This window comes from Rhamphochromis sp. 'chilingali' (assembly GCF_963969265.1).
Source record: "Rhamphochromis sp. 'chilingali' genome assembly, chromosome: 11".
Lineage (NCBI taxonomy): Eukaryota > Metazoa > Chordata > Actinopteri > Cichliformes > Cichlidae > Rhamphochromis > Rhamphochromis sp. 'chilingali'.
Genome location: NC_137938.1, coordinates 28872224 through 28887312, shown reverse-complemented (window position 1 = coordinate 28887312; position 15089 = coordinate 28872224). Strand labels below are relative to the sequence as shown.

Sequence of the window (15089 nt, the reverse complement as noted above, 5' to 3'; positions counted from 1 at the left end):
AAACTTACCTCACTTGTTAAGTCCACAGGCTCAAATGTGTGCCTTTAATACTCTTTGTCCTTCAGGCTCAAAAGTGTGGTCCATGTGTACATGTGATGGAGGCATGCACAGTGCCAGTAGGTGGTCTCAATAGCCATGCAGCAAGCTTGTGCTCTGTACATGTGATTAAGGAATGGCATGGATATTCAAGTGTATTTGAATTGCATTTGTTTGTTTTTGTCAATATTATGCTAAAATATACTTTCCTCAACTATATTTAAGTTCCCTAAGAAGAGCCAACCTTCAATTTTGAAAATTCCCACTTTATTCCCATAAATTCCCGTTTATTCCCATAAATTCCCGTTAATTCCCGTTAATTCCCATGGAAAGATTCCATCTTTGAAAATTCCGGGAATTTTGCAACCCTAGTCCTATGATGATTGAACTTTGTAACTATGTTGCTCACTGATAGTTTCACATGTGCTATTTTAGATGAATGTATTCAATATTAAAATACCAAATTTATTGATTTACAGTGTAAAATGATCTTTCCCAAAAATATTGTTTTGTCTGGATGTGTTGTAACCCTGCCCTGTTTAAGTTTCTGTTTATGCTGTGTTATTTATTACACTGCGAGCAAAATACTGACACATACCTGTGTACAGTAAAAACAGCCCCACTGTGGGATGCCTACTGCTGTCCCTATGAAGTCTTTATTTACTGTTTTTCCAAAAGTTGCAGTTGTTCCGTTGCCTCAACATGGATAGGCAACTTGTGTATGTATTTTGATAATCAGAAAGATAGGCTTTCAAAGACACACTGTATATGTCGTTTGTTGGGAGTGTCAAAGTCTTACTGTGAGCATACCGTATTGACAGACTCTGTGCCTTGACATGAGCTCAAGCAATACCACCTGATTGGGAAAGGTTATTTCAGTTCTCTGGAATGTCCACCAAATTAGATTAGCTGATCAAATAAAAATTTAATGTAAATTAAATAATAAAAATAAAGGTAAAATATAGCACTTATTGTTTCATGTCCTGAACGTAGGGCGATAGTAACTTTATTTAAACTGCACGCTTAACTTTGTTGGTCTCTCGTGTCTCTTACGATCTGTCTACGTTATATCTTTTGCATGTCATTTTCATTTTTTTTCCTTCAAGAGTACATAAGGTGATGGTGTTAGGATCAGGGGTTACACAGGTCTTTAACATACCAGCAGCTGCAGTTTTTATTTTTTATTTATTTTTTATTAAGATGTTGGAATGAGTACGTGAGGACAGGCAAGCTTTGGCAAGTCTATACAGCCCACACAAAATTCTTCCTTTTGCATTTCCTGCCTATATCACCAGTGCAGAATGGTGCATTTCATGCTGATGTTAACAGTGATGAATAAATTCAGAAGCTTATTTTTTGTGCACTATTTAAAATAAATAAATAAATAAATAAAAATAAATCTAAAGCACAAGAAGGAATTAGCTGTGTGGGTGGTAGCATAACACATAAGTGATGTATGTTACAGATGATTGCTTGTGGTTAGTTCTGTGTAATCTCTGTAAAGCAGAAAAGAGCTCGAAATAATTCCAGTTAATTTCAGGGTGTGTCCACACTATTTGTTTATTACTTATCATTTAACCCATAAACCAACACAATTATTTTTTTTTGTTTTTTTTTTTTTCACTTAAGATCCATTTCCTTCGATTTTCACATTGAATTTGTATTACTTCTGTTTTGTAGTTGACAGTGAGTACAGGTGGTCAATACTATATATACAAACCTTCTGCTGCTCATATCAAGCACTTGTTCATGTTTGTCTCTTCTTTTGTTTCCATCCAGGGTTCCATCTGGTTCCTCACTTATCCAACATTGTGCCAGAGAGCTGCCTGTTGATCGTGGTGGGCTTGCTGGTAGGGGGAATCATCAGAGGTACTGGTGAAACAGTCCCACCAGTGTTGGACTCTAAATTGTTTTTTTACATCCTGCTGCCCCCCATTATCCTGGATGCTGGCTACTTCCTGCCCATCCGTCCCTTCATGGAGAACCTGGGCACAATCCTGATATTTGCTGTCGTGGGTACTCTTTGGAATGCCTTCTTTGTTGGGGGCTTGCTATATGGTGTGTGTCAGATTGGTACAGAAAGCAGTTCAATCCTTAGCAGAATAGGGCTTCTGCAGTGCCTGCTCTTTGGTTCCATCATATCAGCTGTGGATCCTGTTGCTGTGCTTGCTGTGTTTGAGGAGATCCACATCAATGAGCTCTTGCACATCCTGGTATTTGGCGAATCACTACTCAATGATGCCGTAACTGTGGTGAGTGACCAAACTGCAGTCTAAGTAGTACAGTAGACTGATATATATGAGGCAGACATTTTTCAGGCTAAAACTGTTTGGCATTTGGCATTCTGCTGATTTGTTTACCTGGCATTACAGGGACTAGTATATACATTTTATTCATACAATGTGTAACCAGCCCAGAGGCCAAATTTATTTTCATGTTAAAAAATAAAAGGAGCTTCACAGTCAGCAAACAATGCATTCTGTCCTTAGCCCCTTGACTGGATTGACTAAGACATTAGTTCATGTCCTTATCACCCATCATAATCCTGTTTCTTAAACTATTCTCCTACCAATTCATATTCATTAGTTAGTACCTTTTTTTTGTTATTCAGTTTTTCTTCCCTCTTTCACTCTCCCTCTTGTAGGTATTGTACCACCTGTTTGAGGAGTTTTCAGGCATTGGCTCAGTGACGCTGTTGAAAGGCTTCCTGGGAGTCATCTCCTTCTTTGTAGTCGCCCTGGGTGGCGTTCTAGTTGGAGTTCTGTACGGGATCCTCGCTGCCTTCACCTCACGCTTCACCTCCCACACGCGCGTCATCGAGCCTCTTTTTGTCTTTTTGTACAGCTACATGGCCTACCTGTCTGCTGAGATATTCCACCTCTCCGGCATCATGGCGTAAGTTTGTTCAAGTCTGGTATATAACAACTCACGAAAACCCCAGCGTTATAACACATTGTCAGATTGTGTTCTACATGCAGGATATGGCAAAATTGAATCTCAGTATTACTCTATATAATGAATAAGATTATTCCGTTTTACTGTGCAATATCACTGAATTTTAAGTGATTCAAAGTTGTGTACATTTACAGTAATTGTACCACTGCTAAGTTGAAATTCATGGTACTTGAGTAATAATAATGGGTTGCATTTATATAGCGCTTTTTGAGACCCTCAAAGTGCTTTACAATTCCACTATTCATTCACTCTCACATTCACACACTGGTGGAGGCAAGCTACAGTTGTAGCCACAGACTGACAGAAGCGAGGCTGCCATATCGCGCCATCGGCCCCTCTGGCCATCACCAGTAGGGGGTAGGTGAAGTGTCTTGCCCAAGGACACAACGACCAAGACAGACAGAGCTGGGGATCGAACCAGCAACCTTCCAGTTACAAAATATATAAATGTAATCCATTATTATTATTAGTAGTAGTATTAGTATTATTATTATTATTATTATTATTATTCCAGTGAAACCTAGTACACATTGTGACCAGTGCAGCAAGACACTAAGCAAGCAATTTCCAGTTAAACTGAATGTAAAATTGTCCATGTCAAAGTCTCTAAATACCATAAACTTTGTCACCTTTGGCCTGTTGTTTTATCTAATGCTTCATAGCTCCACATGTTAAGAAACTGAAACTAGCAAAACACCAGGCTGAGAGATTTCAGTGGTCGGATGGTATTAGTAGGCTGTTGAAACATAGTTGCACTGGTGATTGGGTGGTGTAGAAACTGCTCCGCTACCAAAAACAGGGGTTGGCCTAATCAGAAAAGTAAGTAAATGGAATACAATTAAAATAAAATGATCACTGTCGATAAGAACCTCACCAGTCCCTTACTGGATGGGACATATGTTTAAATTCATCCACTTAATCAAGATGACTGGCTTGTCTGGCATTGTGACACGTTTAATTCACCTGTTAAGAATGAGAATGTCTGAAGTGTATGTAAACCAGTGGGAGATCACCAAATTATATTTAACTGTTTCATTCACATACAATGTGAATGATCCAGCCGACCTTCGTTAGTCGAAATTAATAGATTTTAACTCTGGTTCTTTAATCCCTCTTTTAATGTCTTCATAGTGTTTTTTTCAGTTTTGTTTGTTGTTTAAGAACAGTCTGAAACTTGAAGAGGAACCTGACCCATGTTGGATGTTGGCTAATCAGTGCTGTGGGTGGGACTATCGCAGCCGTAAAGCTGCCAGAATGATGTCTTGTTTTTTGGCGGGGGGTTTTCTCCACACTTATTGCTTGTACAACTGTACAACAAATGGAGAAATATGTTGAATTGTTCTCACTCCACTGCACTCTTAGAACCCCAGCGAGCAGTATAATGGCATGACTACACATCTGAGCTGAAATCCGAAATGACTGATCAGTTGGGGGAAAGCTGAATTTGATCACCCATGGAAACTAGTTACAAAGAAGAAGAAATTCTTCCTGATTCCAACATAGCGTTACATTGAGTGAGATACTCTTATGTTGTACTGGACCTCTCCTCAGTGTTTAGATGCCATAATCTTTATATATTCTTACCACTGGGTGAAAATTACACTTCTTATATACGTTCAGGAAAATTATGTTCTATATATAGCCAGTGGTTTGGGAAACTAATCTAATCTAATGCCACCTGAACCAAGCTAGGATTTAGTGGCATGTCTGTGAAGGTTCTCAGTCATCCAGGTCATTGTAGTCAAAGGAGCTTGCAAAGAAAAGCGTCTGGACTTCTTTAAGTTGCTTGAAGACGTTTCACCTCTCATCCGAGAAGCTTCTTCAGTTCTAAGGTCAAATGGTGGAGAGTCCCAGATATAAACCTAGTGGGAGTGACCCCCCACAGAGGGACAAAAGGACCCCCTGATGATCCTCTAATCGCCTGAGCCAAGGTGTGAAACTGGGTGTGGGTCCCAATCAGCCAGAGTTTCGGGTGTGTTCATTGTGAAACCTAGCCCCACCTTATCATGCGAATTCCTGAGATCAGATGGCCCAGGATGTGAGTGGGCGTTAAGGCGTCTGGGAAGGGATCTCAAAACTGGATTATAGATGGCAGAGAGTTGGTGTCGTAAACCACCGCCTCTGTTCAAAGATGGTCGCTCACAGTGGACATAGATGGCTTCTTTCACTCCTCTTTCAAACCATCTGTCCTCTCTGTCCAAAATGTGAACATTGGCATCCTCGAAAGAGTGTCCTTTATCCTTAAGATGCAGATGGACTGCTGAGTCTTGTCCTGTGGAGGTGGCTCTTCTGTGTTGTGCCATGCGCTTGTGAAGTGGCTGTTTGGTCTCTCCAATGTAGAAGTCTGGGCATTCCTCGCTGCACTGTGCAGCATACACCAAGTCTGTGTTTTGGCGTTTTGTCTTTCGGGTGAACCAGTTTTTGTCTGAGCGTGTTGCTGGGTCTGAAATGCACCGGGATGTAATGCTTGGAGAAAACTCTCCTGAGTTTTTCTGGTACACCGGCTACATAGGGGATGACAATGTTGTTGCGTCTGCCCATTTAGGATAGCCGCACGTTTTGAGTGCTTCCTTTACATGTGTGTGTTCCTTCTTTTTTCCTTCAGGCTTAGAGGGAACAAGTTCTGCCTGGTGGTGTAGGGTCCTAATTACTCAAAGTTTGTGTTCCAGAGGGTGATGGGAGTCAAACAGGAGGTACTGGTCCGTGTGTGTGGGCTTCCGGTAAACTTCGATGTTGAGGTTGCCATTCTCTTCAATGTGCACAGCGCAGTCCAGGAAAGGCAAACAGTTGTCCTTTGTGTCTTCCCTGGTGAACTTGATGTTTTTATCCACAGCGTTAATGTGCGCAGTGAAGGATTCCACTTCTTGTGTCTTGATTTTGACCCAGGTTTCGTCTACTGTAGACGACACAGCCACTTCACAAGCGCATGGCACAACACAGAAGAGCCACCTCCACAGGACAAGACTCAGCAGTCCATCTGCATCTTAAGGATAAAGGACACTCTTTCGAGGATGCCAATGTTCATATTTTGGACAGAGAGGACAGATGGTTTGAAAGAGGAGTGAAAGAAGCCGTCTATGTCCACTGTGAGCGACCATCTTTGAACAGAGGCGGTGGTTTACGACACCAACTCTCTGCCATCTATAATCCAATTTTGAGATCCCGTCCCAGACGCCTTAACGCCCACTCACATCCTGGGCCATCTGATCTCAGGAATTCGCATGATAAGGTGGGGCCAGGTTTCACAATGAACTCACCCGAAACTCTGGCTGATTGGGACCCACACCCAGTTTCACACCTTGGCTCAGGCGATTAGAGGATCATCAGGGGGTCCTTTTGTCCCTCTGTGGGGGGTTACTCCCACTAGGTTTATATCTGGGACTCTCCACCATTTGACCTTAGAACTGAAGAAGTTTCTCGGATGAGAGGTGAAACGTCTTCAAGCAACTTAAAGAAGTCCAGACGCTTTTCTTTGCAAGCTCCTTTGATTTAGTGGCATGTATAGCATTTTCTGACATACCATTTCATCAGCTCTTGTAGTACGTAGCAATTGATTTTCTGTTTACTTTCAGGCTGTTTAAGATTGCAGGTCTTACTGATGTTCCTGACGGGAGGTGCTGATGCAGTTAGTCTCACCCCTAAGTCAGGAATGATGGATATGTAGCTTCAAGGACAATCCTTTGCCTGCAGCTGTGTTGCCCCTCATATTAAAATCTGGATTTGGTTTTCTGTATTACTGGTCTGTGAAAGAGGAAAGAAAGAACTTATTGATGTGATTTCCTTTTATCATTTCTGCAAAACCTTGAAAGGCAATACTGACAAGGAGGAGGAATGTTGACCAGCTGCTGTGGATTATTGAGCATATTTGTCAGTTGCTTTTGGCCCTTTTTTTGACACACAAACATTGCATGACTAGATTAGAACAGGGAGGTGGCTGCCAGACAGGAATTGTGAGATAACTTTGTTTATTTTTCCAAATTAGTCCGTAACTGAACCTCTGAGCTTTTTTATTTTTTATTTTTTAAAGTGGTCACTCTAACTGGCAGCTCAGGAAAACTGGTACTACTTTTAACCATGTTTTCCTTTTAAAACATAAAGTGGTTCTGTGTTATATGACTTTATTGTGGTCAATGTTTTCAATTGGATGAGAAATGAGACCAAAATAACCCCACATTAATTGTTTCTGTATATCTAAAAAAAATTCTGTTATTACTATTTCTCTTCCCAGGTTAATAGCATGCGGCGCCGTGATGCGACCCTATGTGGAGGCCAACATATCCCACAAGTCCCACACCACCATTAAATACTTCTTGAAAATGTGGAGCAGTGTCAGTGAGACTCTAATCTTTATTTTTCTGGGAGTGGCCACGGTTGCTGGACCTCACGATTGGAACTGGACCTTCGTTACTGTCACAGTCATTCTGTGTCTTGTTGCACGGGTTATAGGTCAGTCCTGCTTCTGTATTTTTGCACGACTTCTTCAAATATATGCATGAAAGCAAATTTCAAGTGTGACATAGTGTATGCAACAGAGGAATATATTTGTTATATTACTAGCATTCAAGGTTAGTTTGCTTTTTGTTTTCTTTGGCAAAGGAGGTGATTGGGTTACATTGTGATTCTCATTCTTATTAAAAGAACTGGGATTAAGTGTTTCCATCATGTGTTATTACACAGCTGTTGGTGGAATTGCCCCTGAGGATTTCTCCACTGAGTTGTCACAAGTTCTTCTTGTTATTGATTTGTCATACTCTCTGTGTCTATGTCTCTATATATATATATATATATATATATATATATATATATATATATATATATATATATATATATATATATATATATATATATATATATATATATATATAAAAAAAAAAAATATTAGGGGTGCAACGATACACAAAATTCACGGTTCGGTTCGATACTTTGGTGTCACGGTTCGATATTTTTTCGATACAAAAAAATGTTCATGCATTTTTAATTTGTCATTTATTAAAATTATAAATATATATTTTAACTCAAAAGTACAGTTTTTAAATTTAACCCTAACCCTTGTGCGTGTTTTTTATTTTGACAGCGAATGCGCACCTGCGGACCACTTACCAGCCCTGGTTATTTAGCTCGTCATATTGCAGCCACAGAAATTCTTTTGTCCATGAAACCATAAAGCTGCACTTTCTTTTTGCCTTATAGTCTGATTTGTCATAACTTCTCCGTTTTGTGGTAAGCTTTTCTTTGGCTGTCACTTCTTCACCCTGACCTGTCTTATTTGGCTCAGCAGAACTGAAATGCTTTTACACGCTCACTCACATAAGCTCAGCGATTCTCTACACGATCAACCTCTCACATGTTTAAGCTGCGGGAGATTTCACTTGTCATGTTTGCATAGTAAGCTAACGATTAATAAGATGATGTCAGAGGAATTGGTGCACAAATTATCATCACTCACAGATCAGTACTGTCGCTCTCTATACACAGTTCGCACGATTGCAAAGTGAAAGCAAAAAAACGAGCGCAAATTCAAACGCGACTTCAATATGTCACATATTGACAGTGGCTCACCGATGCCAATGACATAATTACCCAGCTACATTTCTGAAAGAATGCAAAAGCATTGACATATATTTTTCCTACAATAGCCCGACGGGCAGGGAAGAGAGAGATTTTGGTAGCCCGACTGAAAAAATCGCTAGCTCCGGGACGTCGGGCTAGCGATATTGCAAGCCCTGTATCTGATTGAGGAATCACTCATCTTTGGAAAAGAGAGTTTATTACAGAGAGATGGCTCTTTCCAAAATAAAAGCTATACTATCCGCTTCTTCTGGGCTATATTCTCAGCAGCATAAGGAGAATCATGTGCTAACAGCTGTCTAAATGACTCGGCTAAAGTTAGTAGCATGCTTGCTTTTTTTGTCTGCTTTCACTTGTCTTTGCACTAGGATGATGTCGGCGTAAATGTGCAGTCATATTCGTCGTGTTCCCACTAGTGCTTTCAGGTTAATCTCGTTGAAATGACCTTAACGCCACAACACGGCAAATCTCCGTTAACGAGCTACCGCCGATCGCTCCGTGCATGGGGCTAGACGGCCAACACGTTAACGAGCTAACTGCGCTAGCACACTAGTTCACACCAATGTAATTGAGCATTGCGTGGCACATCCAACATACTGTTTTACTTTAGTCCATGACTCGCTTACCTTCAGGGTCATACGTCACATGAAAACCAAAATAATTCCAAACGCCAGATCTGAATGAGGGTGGGGGAGGTGCCCTGCGCTCTTCCTTCTGACTATGCTGTCTGTGTTGAGCGCTCAGTGGATCTGCGCTGGACAGTGCAGCCTAGGCGGAGTAGTCGAACACAGATTCACTGAGCGCTCAACACAGACAGCATCGTCAGAAGGAAAATTGATAAAATAAATTACAAATGTTGTATTGTTCGATACATATGCGTACCGAACCGAAAGCACTGAATCGAACGGTTCAATATCGATACGAATATCGTTGCACCCCTAGTATATACATGTATGTATGTATGTATGTATGTATATATATATATATATATATATATATATATATACACACACACACACATATACACACACACACACACGTACGTACGTGTGTGTGTTTTGCCGGGGTGGCATTGAAAGTGAAAGTATCAGTGACTGCAGGGTTCTCTCACTATATATATGATCAGTCATAAGTCACACACATCTTACTTGGATCATATGATACAGCATCTTATGATGGAAAGCAGTTCCAAGTTCTTGTCTTGTGATCGTTCCAGTGGTTTTTTTGTTTTGTTGTTGTTCTTTTTTTTCCAAATTCATAATTTTTTTTTTTTTTTAATCGTTCACACAGAGGTGCTCAATGCTTTACAGTGTATGCTTTAGCATTTTTCATATTTTGAAGAGTTGTTTTTTTGTTTTGTTTTTTTCCTTTCAGGTCATTTATGTCACTGCTATAGATTTTCATATTTCAGTGGCTTTGGTTGATTAGTGTTCATGAAAATTACCTAATATTTTCAAGTGGATGTTTTGCCTTCCTCATACAGCAGAAAAAATTGCTCAAATTCTAACTGACCCTAAGAGGTTAACCCAAAGCTAGAACAGCACAGAAAGATATGGAGAAAGTTAGATATTCTTCTGAAATCTTCTGAGATTTCCGTCCTTTCTTTTTGTTGCAATCCAAAGACACTAGAAAGATTGCATTTAGAACACTTAAAACATCACTGACACACAAAGCCTGACTAATTTGTACACTGTTCTTTCCAGGTGTTGTTGGTCTGACCTTTATAATCAACAAGTTCCGCATTGTCAAGCTGACCACCAAGGATCAGTTCATTATAGCCTACGGTGGCCTGCGAGGTGCCATTGCCTTCTCCCTTGGTTTCCTGCTTAACAAAGAGCACTTTCCTGAGAGGGAAATTTTCCTCACTGCCATTATCACTGTGATTTTTTTCACTGTGTTTGTTCAGGTATGAGTACTCTATTTATTTATGTATTTATTTATTTGTTAATCAGAAAACCCCTCACAAAACTTGTAAACAGTTGGCGTTAGACTTTTGTAAGAAGTTTTAATAAAAATCCATTTTACACCTAAAGGTCACTTTATTAGATATTCAGCTGCAGTTCAGCTACTTGTTAATACAAATCTACCCAGTCACTCACACGGCAGCAACTCAGTGCATTTAAGCACTGGTCAAGATGTAAAGATGGCCTTCTGAAATTCATATCTGGCATCAGGATGGTGACTTTGAATATGCCATGGTTGTCAGTTCCAGACAAACCTGGTGTTAACATTCAGAATCAGCTGGTTTTCCCACATAGCCCCCTCTGAAGTTTAGAGAAAGAGAAAATATCCAATAAAGAGCAGTTCATGGAGCAAAAATGCTTTGTTGATGCCAGAAATCGGAGGAGAATTACTAGACTGTTTTGAGCTGAAAGGAAGACACCAGTAACTCAAATCCTAGAGCAGGAATCCACACCAAGTACCACTCCTGTCAGCTAAGAACTGAAAACTAAGGCTGCAGTTTGCACAGGCTTGCCAAAATTGGACAGTCAAAGATTGGAAAATGGAGTTTGGTCTGAGTCTTGATTTGTGCTGCTGCCGATGGGGTCAGAATTTGGTGTAAACAATGTGAAAGCATTGATCCACCCTGCCTTGTATTAAGTGTTCAGAGTGCTGCTGGTTGTGTAGGGGGGGGGGGACATATTATTGGCACACTCTGGATCCTTAATACCAACTGAGAATCATTTAAATGCCACAGTGAAAAGTGGCTGGTAAGTGTAGGTTAGACATCACATCAGTTGTTATCACGATATGTATTTCTACCCACTCATGTCCATCTCTCTTTGCAAGAGAGCTCCTTTTGGTCTAGTATATTTGCATCTAATACATCTAGTTTGAATGTTTCCTGTACTGTTTGTCTGTCAATTTAGTCTCTCAGAACAAATGTTTCTGCAACCATTCATGCATGCAGAGAATTAAACTAAAATAAAAAATATTTCATAGAGCATATTTGCAGAAGGAGGCTTATTACTTCCTCCCTTAGGGGAAAAAAAAGCCTATTTTTATCACACCAGTTCCTCAGCTTCAACTCCTGTTTTCTTTTCTCTGAGCTCCTGTTTTTGAAAATGTAATTTTGTGCTGTAGGTGTGTACGCTAACACAAATGCAAGTGAGAAAATCTGTAGATCAAATGCAAAAACTGTGAAGGAGTAAGAGATATGGGTCTAAAGACATGCAGTTTTGCTCTGAAAGCTTGGTTCTGGAAACATGAATTCAAGATAAAGACACATTCAGTGTTGCACATGCATTGTGTTTTGTTTATTTTAAGCACTGCGGTGCATCACTTAGCCATGTCAGATAAACCAGTCTCCAGGTGGGATTGTAGGAAGATTTTCAGAGGTTATTTGGCCCCAGACAGGCAGCAACTAAAATAAAACCCTGAAAGCACATTCTCTCGCTTTAAAACTTAGATGTCAAACATATTTTATTCATGCTGCTGGAACTCTGGTTCTGTCGCCAGCGCAGACCAGGAGTTTGTAATTAGAAGCCTCTTTTACCTCCAAGGTTTAGTTTGTGTCTGTATCTGCATGAGCATTGTTATTTGGAAGTTTTACTGATATGAAGTGAAAAGCTTCATTATTTTATTTGTCAGTCGGCATATGAATGAGATTTCCCTTTTTTTGGGTTACTTGTGTTTGTCTCCTCGTGGCCATTACACTAGGAACTGAGCCCTTAACAAGTCTGGATTTATGATCTTGGTCATGGCTAAATGTCTAATTTAGTGTCAGTGATGTTTTAACTGGCATGACTGTTTATTCAAGATGGCCACGTGAAACTATTTCGTTTGGTAGGACATTCATGATGTTTATAATGTAGTTAAATGTTAAACTACAGTACAGAGTGTGTTATATTTCTGTAATTATGAGCAGGCATTGTTACAAGTGTAGAAACATGATAAAATTCACTCAGACTAAAAATAATGGGTCTTTTGTTCAGGCTCAGATGGCAAATTGTTAAAAAATACAATCAGTCTTATTGGGCCAGTCTGACACTGATTAGCTGTGCCAATGAGGTGAAAGTGCAGCATTTTAATCAAATCGCAAGTTCCCTGAAGAAAGGAATGTCATCTTTGAAAGTTCTTGTATATTAATCCTTATATATGTATGGAGTAAACATGAGGTGATAAAGGCAAAGGAATCCTGTGCTTACATGCCTGTATTATTAAACAGCAGGAATCCTCTGTCATCCAGTTTATGCCATTACCGTTAACCAGATGGCTGTCTTAATCTGTTTAATAAGCAGAATGATACATTCAAGCTGCCGAGGTGCAGAGCGGTGCAATTATGCCATATAATAACATAAGAACATTTCCAGTATAACTAAGTGAAAGTTAATTAAGAGAATGAAAGATGCTGATGTTTGTTTCTGTTTTTTGTCAGTTATTTCTCAATGTTTGCAGTTTAAAAAGCAGATATATTTACAAACATGAAAACAAACATTATTAGGCATTATAAGATGGGGAGGATGAAGGGAGACCCGTACAGAAGACTTGTTCGTGTTATGCAAATTTTTAGCTCCATTTTTACATTTACTATGTAACAAACTAGTTATACATGATTTTGTTGAAATCTGGGACTTCCTGTACATTCCAAAATATTATGTGCTGTGGGATTTTCTAACAAATGTGCATTGTAACACTACTCAGCCTTCAGCTGATTTCGGTAACCGGGACTGATCTGATTTAAAAAGTGTGGAGCTTCTTCATGACTTTGACAAAGAGATGCAGAAATGTTAGAAAAACACTACAATAAGTTTTAATTGTTTGAACAGACGGGTAGATGCAGATACGTTTCTGTCTTTACCACGTTAACCACTGTAGGGAGGTGTGTACATTGCATAATGTTTTCTTCCTCTTATCCTCCTTGAAGGGCATGACCATCAAACCCCTGGTGGAGCTGCTGGCGGTGAAGAAAAAACAAGAGGCCAAACGCTCCATTAATGAAGAGATCCACACCCAGGTACAGCCTTCTGCCTTCAGCCATTCACAGCAGTCAACTGTCAGTTGCAGTGATTGCACAGACAGATGACTCAGAACCTTTTGGGATGTATTTGACAAATACTGGAATTATTTGAACTAGTGGAATTTCAGTTCAATGCAGTTTTATTTATGTAGCACCAAACAGTCACCTCGAGCCACTTTATTTTGCAAGGAATGTGTGCAACATCCACCCAACCATCAATCAGTCCTTTTTCTTAGCTGCTTATCAAACTTGGGGTCAGTGGAATCTAGAGCCTATCACAGCTGTGGGTGAGAGGCGGTGTAAAACCTGGACAGGTCACCAGTCCATGTAAGAGCTAACACAGAGAAATAGATATCCAGGCACCCACGTAGCCACACCTATGGGCAAATTGCAATCACCACTTAAGCTAACAAGCATATGTTTGGCAAGAAAGGTGTTACACATTCCTTTCAGTGGTAGTTATGTAATATTCTCCTGAGAGCTGAGGAAAAAAGAATCTTTCCATTGAACTCTTTTTTTTTTTTTTTTTTTTTTTTTTGTAATCTCCTGCCTCTTTGGAGCTAGAAGAGGCCACACAAACACATGAGAAAGCCAAGGATGTCCTCTATTTAGTACATCAGGCCTGGTAGGGTAGCTCAAATAAGTCAAAAGATATAGACCAAAAACAAATGCCCATTAGAGAGGACATAAATGAATAGCCTGGTTCTCAGGAGGATATGTGAAATGCTTTTCAACTGATGAGGCCTCTGAGGTCGTTTAGGTTTTCAAACTTTGGTCGTTGCTCCCACCTACTGACAGTGTGGTGGTACTGCATAGTTGTATAACGTGTTTGATGTACACGCAGTGATTGTCAATTCACACTTGGATCATAAAATTAGTTTTTGGTGAGCCGTACTATAATACCAACACTTTGGTCGTACAGTTTTTCTCCTTTTTTCTTTTAACTGTCTGATTTAAGTCAAACTCATCACATCCAAAAGCATGTCTGGTATCTGTACTTTTTGATACTCTAGAAATTTTAACCGCAGTGGTTCACTGACCTACTGTTAAAGTCATTAACCCATCTCAGAAAATTAGACTGCACATGAGCAGACACACAAACATGCACACAGGCATCTATGAGTCACCAGCTTTTGATGCAAAATAGGCAGGCAGCCCTAATGGCTTGCCCTTCACTGTAAAACACCAGAGGTTAGATTCACTGAGATGCTTGAGGAAACTCTGCACTAAGTTATATTGTGGCAAATAATCTGCATACTAGCCCATTTTCTGCCATCTCCATTGTGTTTGGTTGCTTTTCTTCATTTCCCAGTACATTGCTGCTGGGATACATTTCTCAGCTTGGCATTGGTATCAGAATGTAAATTATATTCCGTTTGTATAACTATAGAGCTGAAAAGGAAAATATCACCTTGAGATGGTAAGATTGTTATCACTACATAATGTGGTGTGGTCATAAAGAGTTAAATCGGACACAGTGTACTGGTTTCTGTATTGAGGTGTTGAATAGACATAAGCTGGTCTAAGGAGAAACCCCACAGTTAAGGATTTTGTAGCTGAAGAACATTAC

General features: G+C 39.9%; 1 protein-coding gene across 2 annotated transcripts in view; it reads left to right on the top strand.

Moving 5' to 3' along the window:
* The window catches only part of slc9a1a (solute carrier family 9 member A1a), a 39942-nt gene that overhangs the window by 12715 nt on the left and 12138 nt on the right, over positions 1 to 15089 (top strand). For both annotated transcript variants that reach the window (XM_080895684.1, XM_080895683.1), the window contains exons 2-6: positions 1816 to 2288; positions 2681 to 2931; positions 7220 to 7437; positions 10263 to 10465; positions 13427 to 13516. In XM_080895684.1, coding sequence (XP_080751810.1) covers positions 1816 to 2288; positions 2681 to 2931; positions 7220 to 7437; positions 10263 to 10465; positions 13427 to 13516 — 1235 coding nt within the window. The remainder of the gene's footprint in view (positions 1 to 1815; positions 2289 to 2680; positions 2932 to 7219; positions 7438 to 10262; positions 10466 to 13426; positions 13517 to 15089) is intronic.